General features: G+C 54.6%; 1 protein-coding gene and 1 long non-coding RNA gene across 3 annotated transcripts in view; one reads left to right on the top strand and one right to left on the bottom strand.

The window, feature by feature from the left end:
- The window catches only part of SRRM3 (serine/arginine repetitive matrix 3), a 55,348-nt gene that overhangs the window by 25,984 nt on the left and 16,305 nt on the right, over positions 1 to 13,059 (top strand). For both annotated transcript variants that reach the window (XM_033110266.1, XM_033110265.1), the window contains exons 3-8: positions 1,228 to 1,329; positions 9,788 to 9,916; positions 10,017 to 10,097; positions 10,635 to 10,664; positions 11,094 to 11,156; positions 11,266 to 11,301. In XM_033110266.1, the coding sequence (XP_032966157.1) occupies positions 1,228 to 1,329; positions 9,788 to 9,916; positions 10,017 to 10,097; positions 10,635 to 10,664; positions 11,094 to 11,156; positions 11,266 to 11,301 (441 nt within the window). The remainder of the gene's footprint in view (positions 1 to 1,227; positions 1,330 to 9,787; positions 9,917 to 10,016; positions 10,098 to 10,634; positions 10,665 to 11,093; positions 11,157 to 11,265; positions 11,302 to 13,059) is intronic.
- Positions 4,810 to 13,059, bottom strand: part of LOC117024768 (uncharacterized) — a 28,053-nt gene continuing 19,803 nt past the window's right edge. The window contains exons 5-6 of the long non-coding RNA XR_004423504.1: positions 8,016 to 8,195; positions 4,810 to 6,762 (exon numbers count right to left, since the gene is read on the bottom strand). This is a non-coding gene — a long non-coding RNA (uncharacterized LOC117024768). The remainder of the gene's footprint in view (positions 6,763 to 8,015; positions 8,196 to 13,059) is intronic.

The following is a 13,059-nucleotide window of genomic DNA, read 5'->3' as shown; positions in this document are numbered from 1 at the left end:
TTGTGCTTAGCCACGATTATTTCCTCCAAGTAAACCTGGAAGTTAATTTATGAGTCAAAGGTTGTCTTTATTATTTAAGGCTTTTGAAAAGAATTGCCAAATTGCTCTCTAAAGAGTCAGGGTCAATCCACAAATGTTTGTTGAAGGAGGGAAGGAAAGGATTAAGGAGACAAGGAAGGAGAAAAAATAGGGGGTCCCTGAGAGGGAACAACGTACCATTTTCATAGAAAGGCTGAGTGGGGAAGGCTGGACCTGCTGTGTGGACAGAGAGTGGATGGTGAGCAGATGACAGAAACAAGACAGGACCCTATTCCTATTTGCCACCATGTTTTCTGTCCAGAACCATGACCTGCAGCACAGAAAGGAGAAAGGGTGGGGACCCGGGACCCCAAGATTTATTTAGCAGAAGCCACTGGACACCTGCTGCATGTTGGGCACAGGGCAAGGGGCTGAGTGAGCAAAAACCAGCACCACCGTGCCGGGGCAGCGTGGACACAAGCTGGAGGGAGAAACGCCAGAGGAGCAGGGAAGCCCGGGCAGTGGCTATCAGAGTGGTGCAGTGACAGGATGACAGCTGACCCCAAGGTGTGGGAGCAGGGACAAGGTGTGGAAAATTCCAGACTTTGATCCTTAGCCTGAGACCTGGGTCCAGGAGAGAGGGAGAGGGGAGTAGAGAAGTGAGGAGCTTCTATTCAAGGCCCAGATTTCACCCACTCCTATGCCCCTAAGCAGCAGAGGGAAACAATGGATCTAGCTTTGGGATCCCCAGCAAGCCACTTGGCAGCCTTGGTCTTGCAGAGGGGACGGACGCTCTGAGGACCTCCCAAGGCTGTTGTGAGTATCAGATGTCCTTGAGGCCAGGAAAGGAGAAAAAGCCATGGATTCTCACTTCTCTCCTAAAATGTGTCCAGAGAGCCTGGATGTGGGGCAGACCTGCGCTGCTGGTAGAGGCGGGGCAGGAGGAGAGGCACAGCCTCCCTTAGTCGGTCCCCCCACATCTGGGAACAGCTCTGTCTTTAGTTTACAGATTTGTCTGGCTGGTTGTTTGTGCAGTTGGTTGGCTGGCTGCTTTGGTACAAAGTGGACAGGGCTTGAGCTTCCCCAGCACTGACAGCCTTGCTTGGTGGTGCTGGAAAGTGCACTTGTGACTGAGGTCTGGGGGACGGGCTGGGGGGACAGGTGGGAAGGGAACTGAGAACAGCCCTCACCCTTCCTGCACCCCTGCAGGTACTCTGAGGAGGAGACCCGGCAGAAGGTCAGGACTTTCCGGCAGATGCTGATGGAGAAGGAGGGAATGCTTACCAGGGAGGACCGGCCTGGAGGCCACATGTGAGTGCTGCCCGTGTGGGGGCAGGGGAGGGGCGGGTACAGGCTCAGGCAGCATTTGGGTGCCAGAGGGGCAAGGAAGAGGAGGAGAGAGGCACGTACCCTGTCTACTGGAAGTTCCAGCCTGGCCTAGGCACAAGGCAGGGGCTGCTGAGCACCGGGGTGTCACCAAGGACCTGCCCCTGCCACCCCGGGTCCTTTGTATGGCCCAGCAGTGGGGGAGGCAGCCCAGATCTCAGCTCAGGGAAGTCTGGGCTGCACATCAGGAAACGAGAAATGTTATGACCCCAGCACTGTCACTGGCTGACAGTGGGACACCCAAACTCATCCCTCTGCCCCACTCTTCCTACCCATACAATGGGCTCCAGAGTAAATGCGATCCGTGGAAAGTAAGAACCAACACAGCAAATGCCATTGCTAGCATGGCCAAAGTCTTGTGAGGAAAAGAGAGGTCACCTCTCTGCTCCTGTCACAGGACAAGAGGAGCACCCAGGTGGACTTTGGATCAAACAGAGAAGTTATAGGGAGCTCGACATTGTCTTGGATTAGAGAAAAACTGGGAACCACTCAAAACCATACAAAACAGAGCAGGCTTCCATAGGAGGGTGGGGCAGCCTGTCCCAGAAGTGTGCAGGCCTGTCTGGATGGCCGGACACCCGGCAGGCAGTGAGCACCGAGGGAGTGTCATTGAATCCCCTCTGATCATCAATGTTCCCCTTGCTAAGCCTCGGTGTCCCCACCCACTTCTGGCTTTGTCCCCTGCTCCTCTGGGTGGAAGTATAACTGAAGCTGAGTGAGAGGCTGGGGTAAAAATCACTACTGGTCATTTCTTCCCGAGTAGGACCTGTGTGGGCAGGGGGCATCTTGCTGAGGCCCTAAATCCCTGTCACCTTTACTCGCACAAAAATCAAATGACAGCAGCACTTTCTGAGAGACTTTTTTCCATTGTCGTTGTCTTGAGAGCAAACAGCACTTTGAGAATAATGGACTGCAATGGGCAGCAGGTGGGAAAGCCCTTTCTGCAGACCATCCGGACTGTTAGGGGCTCCAGAAGTGGGGGATTCCCCACCTTATCCCACTTAAACCTCCCCTCTCTGGCTTGGACAGGAGCAAAAGCAGAGTCAGAGCAGCCCCAGGCTTGTAGGAGGCTCATGGGTGACCTGGGAGAGCCAAGCTCAGCTGGCCTCCCTTTCCTCCCCTCTGGTGGGAAAGCTGACCCCTCCGCCAACTCCTTCTCTCCAGCCTCCTGGAACTCAGAGCACCCTCCAGCAACTCCTGTGCCTCTCCCCCCACCCTCACCCCACCCCCCGTAGTGATGCCGGCCAGTTCCCTGCAAGCAAGGCCGGCCCTTCTCTTTCTTTCTCAAAAATCTTGACAACCAGATCCTCCCACTGCTGCCTGCACCACCCCCAAACCCAAACGTCCTGGCTTTCTGAACTGTGCCTGGCTTTCTGAACTGTGCCGCCTCCTCTGAACTCTACCTGCCACCTTCTCTCGGCCTTTCCAGCTCAGGCCTGTCCTTCTTCCCTCCCCCGGCTCCTTCCTCCTAAACTAATTCCTGTCCTTCCTCAACTCTGCTTTCTCCTCTGGCTACCAGCCCACGTTTTTTCTCTCCTTTCTCCACCAAATTTCTGTAGCCTGTGCGGCATGCATTGTCTCCACTTCCTTAAACCATGGACATGAGGCTCCTGCCGCATGACTCCCGTGACCGGCTGTGACCACCCGAGTCCCACTTACCATGGCCCATGCTTTTCTGCAGGCCTAACTTCTCTGGCAGCTGCCACCATTGTGCTTTCCCTTCTGGAAACCTACTTTCCCCCTGGCTTCCGAGATGCAGTGCTCTGAGTTCCCTCTTCCTTCTGGCCCTCTGACAGCCTCTGCCGTCTCCCTCCCTCCTGCCCACTTCCCAGATGTTGGTTCCCCGAAAGGTTCTGTCATGTCCTCAGGTCTCTTCTCTCTGGGGGATCTCATCCCTTGCACTAACAGGAGAGAACAGAGTTCTCTCCTGTTAGTGGATGATTCCCAAGTCTTTTCCAATAGTCTTGATCTTATCTTTCCTTGAATGAATGAATTATGTATTTGAGAACTGGGACACACTAGAAAATACGCCACGGAAAGGCTGCAGTGTCTCCTTCAAAAGAAATGTCCTTGAGGATCCGGGCTGCATGCCTAGTCCTGTGCTAGTGCAGTGAAGGGGGAGGAGAGAAGGGGGAAACTGGCCTCCTGCTCTCTGGGTGGAAACACAAACCTGAAACCTGAAACCTGAAACCAGGAATTACAGGCAACTCCTGACAATGTGGCCACTTGAACCCTTCAGCCCTGTGTGTGTTCAGTGGGGGAATTGAGGGGGACAGGCTAGGGCTGTCAGTCAGGAAAGGTTCCTTAGAAGAGGCAGGGTTTGAAAGGCTTGACGGTCAGGGAGGACCCCTGCTCTGGAGGCAGGGCAGATAGAAGCCTTGGCATGATTCTGGGACATTTGCTCTGTGAAGACAAGATCTTTATCAGCTTTGCTTACTGTTCTATCCCTGGTGCCTAGAACAATGCAGCTTGATAATTTTCCCAAAAGCCTCAGTTTCCCCCTTTACACAGGGACGAGGTTCCACCGGAAGGCTTCTTATGGCTCAGGCAGCCAAAATGGGGTGAAAATTGCACTCCCAACAGTGACTGCTGCAAGCTAAGAAGGCTGATGGCAGGCGGATTACTGAGAAGCAGGGAGGAGCTGTTTGCGGTGCTGAACCCAAGGCCAGAGGCAGAGGTGACGGAGGGATGGCCACAGGTGGTCTCGCACATGCCTTCCTGTTGGAGCTTCACTCCTAGCTCAGGGTGTGGGTAGTGGAGGGAGAGTGGGGGCTCTGGTGTTAGACACCCCCATCTGTCCAAACCTCTCAGTTCAGTGTGGATTCCAGCTCCACCGCACCGTAGCTGTGTGACTTGAGCAGGTCCTTGGCTTCTCTGGGCCTCCACTCTTTACTTATAAAACAGAGATATTAGTACCCACCTCATAAGATTGTCGAAGAAATTACACGGGACAATGAATGTAAGTGTGAGGAATAGTCGCTAGCACACGGCAGACGTGCATCTCTACTAGATGGTCACCACCACTGTCTTAGTCAGCTCAGGCTACTGTAACAAAATACCACAGACTGGGTGGCTTATCAGCAACAGACATTTATTGCTCCCAGTTCAGGAGGCTGGGAGTCTGAGATCACGGTCAGCTTCGGGTAAGGAATGTCTTCCAGATTGTAGACTGCTCCTTTCTTATATCCACACGTGACAGAAAGAAAGCGAGCCAGCTCTCATGTCTCTCCTTACAAGGGCACTAATCCCGTTCACGAGGGCTCCACCCTCATGCCCTGATCCCCTCCCAAAGGCCCCACCTCCTCATACCATCACATTGGGGTTAAAGTTTCAACATACGAATTTGGGGGGAAGAATCCATAACAACCAGGATCCCCAGGATCCCAGGGAGACCTGGCAATGGTGAGTACTAGATTGACCTTAACTTGTTCCCCTCTGCTGACCGTCTCCACCCTCTCTGCTGACTGTGGGATTCTCTCAGGAATCTCTGAAGCCCTCTGGCCACCCAGCAGGCCGTGTGCTCGAGACTTTGGTTTCCCCGCCCTGATGCTCCACCCTCACTCACAGAGTGGTCATTTGAGACATGGAGAAATTCAGTGACCACTTAGGGCGAGATGACAAAGAGGAGCCAGCGGAAGGGTCTCCACACTGGTGGGGAGGGGTCTGATTTTAACCTTCCACAGCCTCTTAGAGCCCGTAACACCTCTCACTCAGGAAAGGGTCTCAACAGGGGCACAGTCACTCCCACAGCTGTTTGTCCCCAGGGATCATTCTTCTTCCTTAAGTTAGTTGACTGGTTTGAGTGACAGTCTCTTGTGACAGTCCTCCGTCCTGGATACTAGGACGTCCAGTCTCCTCTCCGTACTAGATATCAGGATGTCACGCTACTGCAGTATCGGGACGTGATCCCATAGACGGTAAGAGCCAGTGGAAGATTCTGAGAGGTGTGATGTGGTCAGGGAGGTGTTTGGGGACTTTCTCTTTTGGATGATGGATCAGAGGGGTGACACTGCAGGAAGAACAGTGGGGCAGCTAGCACTCTATTCTGGGGGAGAGAAGTGGTGGAGAGGGGTGAGGTCCCAGAGACACAGAGCGGACACACTTTTGTCCTTGGAAGTGATTAATGTGGGGAGTCCTGTTTTGTCCCAGAAACATTCTGTGGTTCGCCATCATCCTTAGAACCAAGTCTAGGCTCCCCGGCCTGCACACGCGAGACCTAGCCTGGTTTCCCACGCTCCGCATCACACAGCAGCCACGACCTGCTGGCAGTTCCCAGCTATGCCCCACATCTTATCACTTCCATGACGTTGCTCATACTGAGCCCTCAGCCTGAAACACCCCAGCCCCTCCTGCACAGGTTCAAAACACCCCATCATCCAAGGCTGCCTCTAAAAACCCATATTCCTGGGATAAAAGGAACACCTTCTCCTTTTGGAGTATGCACGACGTTTTCTTTACTTCTTGTAGCTGCTATCAGTTCTTTTTCCTTATTTCACTCTGATAAACAATGACAACTCGTAAAAATCATTGTTTTCATAGTTATGTAATATAATAACACGTTTGGGAGAGACGGTTTATAGAAAACAAAATTCATAAGCTACTACTCACACAGTGAACAAATTCGTCTTTTTTTCCTTGCACCTAATTTTATACATAGTGTGATCTCTGCGCCTCCTTATTTTATCTGTAAGACGGGAACATTAATTGTGGTCCCCACATCAGAGGCTTGTCTGAGCATTAAATGATTAAGTGAGATAAATGTAAAGTGCTTAGAATAGTACCTGACATCTATCTGCCCGTTGGAGTCCGTAACACCTCTCACTCGGGAAAGGGTCTCAACGGGCAGAGTCACTCCCAGAGCTTTTATTATTTTGCGAATTACCGTCCTGATAACATGATAGTCATTATAATATGCACAGTGTCATATTTCTGCCCTGCACTGTGAGGAGCTAAAGGAGAGGCCCCAGGCCTGATGCATCACCATCCCTGCTGCCACTACCCCCCCTCCAGGGCCCTGGCAGACCTGCCACGCTGGCTGAGTGAAAGAGCAGACAGGGCAGAGCCTTTGCCTGGGATCTGCCCTCCTCCTCTGTCTGGATTCATTCATCTGTCAGTTGGCCATTATGCTCCTGGCTAATAGGAAACAGAACCAGTTAATTAGCGAAACTGCTGGCGTGAGGAAGAGCATGTGACGGGCGGTCTTTTCCCAGGTCAGAACCTTGCCCATGGCGGCCAGTCCAACACGTGTCCCATGTTCAACCTTGACACGTTCTTGGCTCCTCTGCAGTGGACTCTTTGGGCCCGCTTTGGTCAGCTATGTAGGGCTCAGCTTGTTCTGTCACAGGAGGAACACCTCCCCTGCAATTCCATGGATATGGTGAGAAGTAAACTAGGTCACAAACATGAACTTAAAAACAGGAAATGTTAAACAAATTTAGAACTCAGTATGTACACCCACAACCGTGTCTATAAAGTAGGGAGAGGACGGCTGAGCTAACATCTACATCAAGAAAGCCCAGACAGCTAAGTCAAGGGCTGTCCTATCCGGACATGACTTCTCAAAGCCAACTGCATAGGTGAACGAATTTACATTCTTCACTCAAAGGTCCCAAAACCACAGGGGATATTCCTTTCCTTCTCTGGGCTTCATCTCTCAGTTTTCTCATCTGTAAAATGGGAGTGCAATTTCTCTGAGTGGCTCTGCACAGGACTTGTGAACTGCAGAGATCTATTTAAACATTAGAGAACATTATGGCTAGTGATAAACATTAGAGAACATCATCCAGGAAAGGCAAGATAGGAGAACCCAGAGTTCTAGCCCTGGGAGATCTTGCAAAGCAGATGTAGTGGTACCAGTCCCACAAAGCCAGAAACAGAGGCCTCAGCCTACACCCATTGATATCCCTGGAACAGCCAAGACAAGTCTTACCAGGAGGTTTGGCACAAGTCTGAGACCTTTTGCCTCTCCATGAGCCTGCTACTCATACCCTATGCCTATCTTTCAACGCTCTCAAGTAAACCTCCCAGAAGGGATCGAAGAGTAAAAGAGGCTGAATGGTAAGGCCTCAGGGAGAGAGGACAGAGTGGGGGGGGAGGAAGTTCTGTCCCTGGGACAGTGGGAAGCATGTCCCTGGGGATGTGGCCAGCAGAATGAGGAGGGCACAGTGATGGAAAGGAGAAGCTCAGTGAGGGCCTGGACTCAGTGGCTAACTCAGCTCGGATGCCAGGAACAAGAAAGGATCCCTGAAGAAGGCAGTGCCCAAATTGAGCTGTTTTATTATTTTGTGAACTACCGTCCTGATTTTTGTGTCCCGATAAATGGAAGCCCCTCCTCTCAGTGCTAAAGACTATGTTTTATGTGTCAGACATTTGTGTGCCTGAGGACTGTGTGAGGTTGATGAATCCTTGGAGGGTGGGGGCTGGTTAGGCCGAGGAATTGGAGATTTCAGGGACAGAGACAGGAGGTGGGAGGCTACTGGCTTTGGGAGGAGGCATGTGGGGAAGAGCAGGGAGGTTTGAATGAAGGGATACGGGGGTGTTTGATTCTGTGGGAGGGAGGGGAATGACATGAGCCTCTCCTCCATCCCCCCAGAAAAAAAACCCTGTCCAACCTGGGTGACTTCAACGCTGCCAGGCGCAGGCTGGTGTTTGGGAATTCAATGGCATTCTTGAGATTCAAGATTAGCAGATTAGTGGGTGCTCTGCTAGAGATTTGTCCCTGAAATATTTGTCCCTCAGTAGCTGTGGTCTGTCTTCCTTGCTCTCTTTCATGTGTCACAACACTTTTCTCCCTGGAAGAGAAGGTGTTGGTGTGTGTCAGACAGAGAATCCTCGTCTAACAATGGAGACTATATGTGGGACAATAGGCGCTTCAAAGACAGAATCTCACTTACTCCTCTCCTCAAAGCTACAATATCCTTCCCTTCGTTGGATAGATAAGGACCTCGAGGCTCAGTGAGCTTGGTCATGCCTGGATTCAGATCTGTCTGTGTGAATCCAAAGCTCACATCATGTTCTTAACGCTCTGCCATCCAAGACCATTCTTTTGGCCTCCCTCTTTGGGGCAGGGAAAGAATGAGCCAGGCAAATGGCACCAGGAGCGAGGGTAGTTCTGCCAAGATCAGGGCTGACCCTCCGTCCTGGAGGGGCACTGTCTGAGGCAGCAGGGAAGGAAAAACGGAGGTGGGGGACACCACCCTGGAGCCATTATCCTGGAGCTGGGCCTTTAGAGGGTTGGTTCTGGGATTGTTCAAAAAAAAACAAAGTTGCACAGCAGCTGGTACCTCAGCAAATTCTCCCAACAGTCCTATAACACAGTTGTCACTCTCATCTTGGAGCAGAAGCTCAGAGACGGGCACAACAGGCACCAGGTCACACAGTGACTCAGGGACTGTGTGTGATTCAGGCACAACTGCAGCTTCAAAGCGCATGGGCTTGCCTTAAGCCCAGCTGCCTTTTGGAAAAAAGCATTATTCTTAGATGTGCCTGCAGGGTGCAAACATCTGTGACAGAAGGCTGGAATAGGACAGGGGTTCCCGCTGAGTGTAGGGGAGAGCTCTGCAAGATGGATGGGGCGCATCTGAGGCAGGCAGAGTGCTGGGGGCTCGAGCCTGCTGCCATCAGGCAGTGATTGATGACAGCCCAGCAGCAGAAGAGCAGGGAGGCCTCTGGAGGCTGCAGAAAGGAGGGCGAGGAGAGGCTATGAATATTTCAGAGAGGCGGCCAGGGCTGGAAGAAGGAGGGGTGTGAGGGAGGGAGGCAGTTGAGCAAGGGGGGACGGCTCAGGGACTAAGACAGCTGGCTTAGGGAAAGACAGATATCAGTGAGGGGGTCTCAGTAAAGGACAAGGAGGGCTAGGGAGGTGGAGTGGGCTTAAAGAGAGGAAGGGGGCTCAGAAACAAGGCGGTGAGGTTAAGGGGGACAGGGATCGATGAAAGGGGCTCAATGAGGGGAAAGGGGTTCGGGTGAGGGGAGGGCGGTTGCGATGAATGGAATGGGACCGAGGGACAGAGAATCCGTGCCGGGAGGGGACTTAGTGAGGGGAGGGGCCTCATTCTGGAGGGGGGGCTCACTGATGAGAGAGGGAGAACTTAAAAGGGGTATGGCTATGTGAGGGGGGAGGACTCCATGCGCTTCTCTTTCGCAAAATATGACACGTTGAGGTTGGGGAGGACGGAGATCTGTAAGGGAGGCTCCCCGTTGGGTTCCTAAAATCCCGGCCTGACCCTTTAGGGGTCGAGGCCGCAGACCCCGGAGCCGGCCGCACCCCCTCGACCTTGGACCTTGCGGGGCGGACCAGGCCTGGGACGCGCTGCACTGAGAAAGGGGCAGCGGGAAGGCCCCGCCCGCGGGAGCGGGTGCTGAGCGTCCCTGTCGCCGGCAGCGTGGCGGAGACCCCGCGGCTGCCCGAGGGCGCCGAGCCGGGCCTGGAGTACGCGCCCTTTGACGAGGAAGACAGCCCGGTGGACTGCGAATGCCCGGCCGCCTGCTACCGCGGGCACCGGGGGTACAGGTAAGAGCCCCGCGCGGGGGGCGCAGCGGGCGCGGGGCGGGTGCGGGCGGGCCCTTCCCTCCCCCTCACCTCCGCCCCGCCCCCGCCCCTTCTCACTCAGGACCAAGCACTGGTCCAGCAGCTCCACGTCGCCCCCTCCCAAGAAGAAGAAGAAAAAGAAAGGCGGCCACCGGAGGAGCCGGTGAGAGCGCCGCCCGGCGGCGGGGTCGGGAGGGGCGTGGTGGGTTCCCCGCTGTGTCCAGCTCTCCGCCCTCGGGGACCCAACGCTGCATTTGGGAGCCCGCCCTCGCTGCGCCCCAATCCCCCTGTTGAATCCCTCCCCCTCACTGTGCTGCCTCCCACCAAGTGCCCTCTCCCTAACTGACCCCTCCCTTCACTCAACTCCCATCCTTTAACCAAGCCCCACCCCCAATGAGTTCCTCCCCTTCACCAAGTTCCCTCCGCTATTTGAGTCCCCCACATGGGCGCTCACCCGCCTCAGAACCAGACATTGACCGCGCCTGTGATTCAGTCCACCTGTGGGGTACCCTCCGCCATCCCCCAGCGGTCCTGTACCCACTACAAGTGTGAGTGGCCCGGGGAGGAGGAGTTTGGCTGGGTCTCATCTGTGCTTCCCATCTTTAGATCCCCTTCCCCTGTCCTGAGTGAGACCCTGGCAAACGTATTGGGCTCCAACTAACCCTGTCCAACTGTCTGTCCTTTCTCCCCTGGCCCTCAGCAAAAAGAGAAGACTAGACTCCGAGTGCAGGTCAGTGGTGAAGGCGGGCAAGGACCAGGCGGGGCTGGGGGGGGTGTCTATGGGTGGGTAACATTCCAGGGCCATCCCCCAGAGGCAGGGCCTGGACCCTGGACACCACCAGCTTTCTCTCCACAGAGGCCAGAAATCCCGCCATTACAGTCTCTAATCTTTGGGTTTGAAACTGTTCTCTTACAATGCCAAAGGGGCTGGATGGGTGACCAGGGACAATACAGGCAGCTCCATCAACTACCCTTAGGGACCTTTCGGGCCCTCTGGGCTTTGGCTCGCTCTGTATAACAGGCAGCTGGTTTCATAGCCTGGGATCCCCTTTCCAGCTTCGATGTCCCAAGCAGGCAGCCTTCCTCAGCCATTTCAGCGGCCCCTCCCCGTCCTGGGCCCCAGTTCACTAGAACCCATCTCCCACCCCTGTGTCTGCAGCTGTGGGAGCTCCTCACCCCTGCGAAAGAAGAAAAAGAGTGTGAAGAAGCACCGCAGAGACAGGTATCCCCCCTCCCCTGGGGACTCCTCTCCCTTCCATGGGGCGCAGGACCTGACTGGTGCCCCTGGGTCACCCAGACAGGCTCAAGAGAACCTTTTTATGGCCCTACAGGTCTGATTCTGGGTCCAGGAGGAAGAGACGGCACAGGTGAGCGGTGCCCTATGGAGGTGTGACAGGAGGATGTGGACAAAGGCTAGCGCCCCACTGCAGAGACCAAGGCCCAAAGGAAGCCATAATGGGAGGGGGGTGGTGAGGGTCCTTCCCTGCTAAAGCCTCCCCCTCCAGGACTCCTTCTCAGAACCAGGCAGGGGACTGAGGCTGGGGGAAGGAGGATGAAGGCCAGTTGTTTGCAATTCTTGCCTGCCCCATGAGTCAGCCTTGACCTGGAGGCCCCAAGAATTTCCAGTCAACACAGCAGGTCCAATGTCCAAGCGGTGTGTGGGTAGAGGTGTCAGGAAGGCAGAAGCATTAGAACCCTGAATTTGTAGGGAAAGGGCATGCCAGGCAGAAGGAAGCCTCAGTGAGTAAGAGATGGGGTGGATGGACTATGTCTAGAGATGGAGTGTCTGAGGGGCAGGTGTCAGCCCCCAGCTTACCGCCAGGCTATGGAGCTGGCTCCACCCCAGCGAGGCTCTGAGCAGGGGGAGCCAGCATGGGACTCTGAGCAGGACAGTGACTTGTTCAGGACGGACTGGGGGAGAGGAGAGGAAGAAGTGAAAGGCAGGAACCCAGGCAGAGAACCAGGTGGAGGAAGTAGAACACTCAGCATGGAGGAAAAGAAGATATGGGGCAGTCACATCCCCATGGTTGGCATGGAGCCAGAGCCCCTCTCAACAGCCCTGAGGGTGGGCAGAGACCCAGCCCCATTCTTGCTGGGGGGAATTTGCCCAAGGCTACTTGCCAGGTCAGGAAGGAGCCTAAATTTACAAACACCTAATCCTGGCCCTCCAATTTCCCCGTTCCCCTATCCCTTCTCTTGGGCCAGTGTGGGCCCCTGCTGCACACATTGCTCACCATCAGCTTGCACAGCTTGCACAGCTTGCACTCGGGCCAGTTCCCATCAGTCCTGGTCACCTAGAGATGACCTAGGCTAGACCAGCTCCAGATGGGGAGAATGACGCCCAAAGCAGACAACATGGGTTCGAGAACCCAAACCTTTGCTCCCCTCTCCTGGACCTGCCCCCCGCCCCCCGCCACCCGCTCTGCTCCTGTGAGAAACATGTTCCGGTGTTTCTTAGCATCCATCACCTCATTTTTTATAAGAAGGAGGCATCTGTTCAGGACTGCAAGGATTGAGGCGGAATTTGGTGGCATCAGGGAGGGTGGGGCTGAGAGACCTATGGGAAGGGGTGAGAGGGCTGATCAGAAGCTTTTCAATCCTTTTGTCAAAGGCAGGAACAGGGCTGTGGGGCCCACCCCAGAGAGGTGGGTAACATGGGATGGAGGTCCAGAGGAGCAACCCAAAAGTAGGGAGATCATGCCCAAGGGAAAGCATTTCTTTCCTAAACCCCTGGTGAGCTGGCCCAGGGCTGGGCCATAGTCTAGAGGACAGAGAGGAGAGGCAGCAGGGGTGGGCTCTGCCTAGGAGGTCCCCCTCTGAGGGGACCTGGGGCACAGGGAACACAAAGTATGGAGGGGCCACTCCCCACCCTGAAACTCATCAGAGGGGCGTGTCTCGAGATTGATGCCAGAAGATAAGGGCAAGTCACCCTTCTTCTGGGGCTGTGGCCCATCACCTTTGGCACTCCCAGAGGGCACAGCGGTTGGGACCCAGGCAGGAGGTGATCATGCTCCAGGACAACAGGAGAAGGAATGAATGAGAGAGTGAAAGGGACCAAAGCAGTGGGGTGGAATGGACAAGTCCACACCTGCTAGGGAGGCTGAGGTGAAGAGAGGAACAAATCT

Source organism: Rhinolophus ferrumequinum, chromosome 7, assembly GCF_004115265.2.
Source record: "Rhinolophus ferrumequinum isolate MPI-CBG mRhiFer1 chromosome 7, mRhiFer1_v1.p, whole genome shotgun sequence".
In the NCBI taxonomy this organism is placed as follows: domain Eukaryota; kingdom Metazoa; phylum Chordata; class Mammalia; order Chiroptera; family Rhinolophidae; genus Rhinolophus; species Rhinolophus ferrumequinum.
This window is presented reverse-complemented; position numbering and strand designations above follow the sequence as displayed.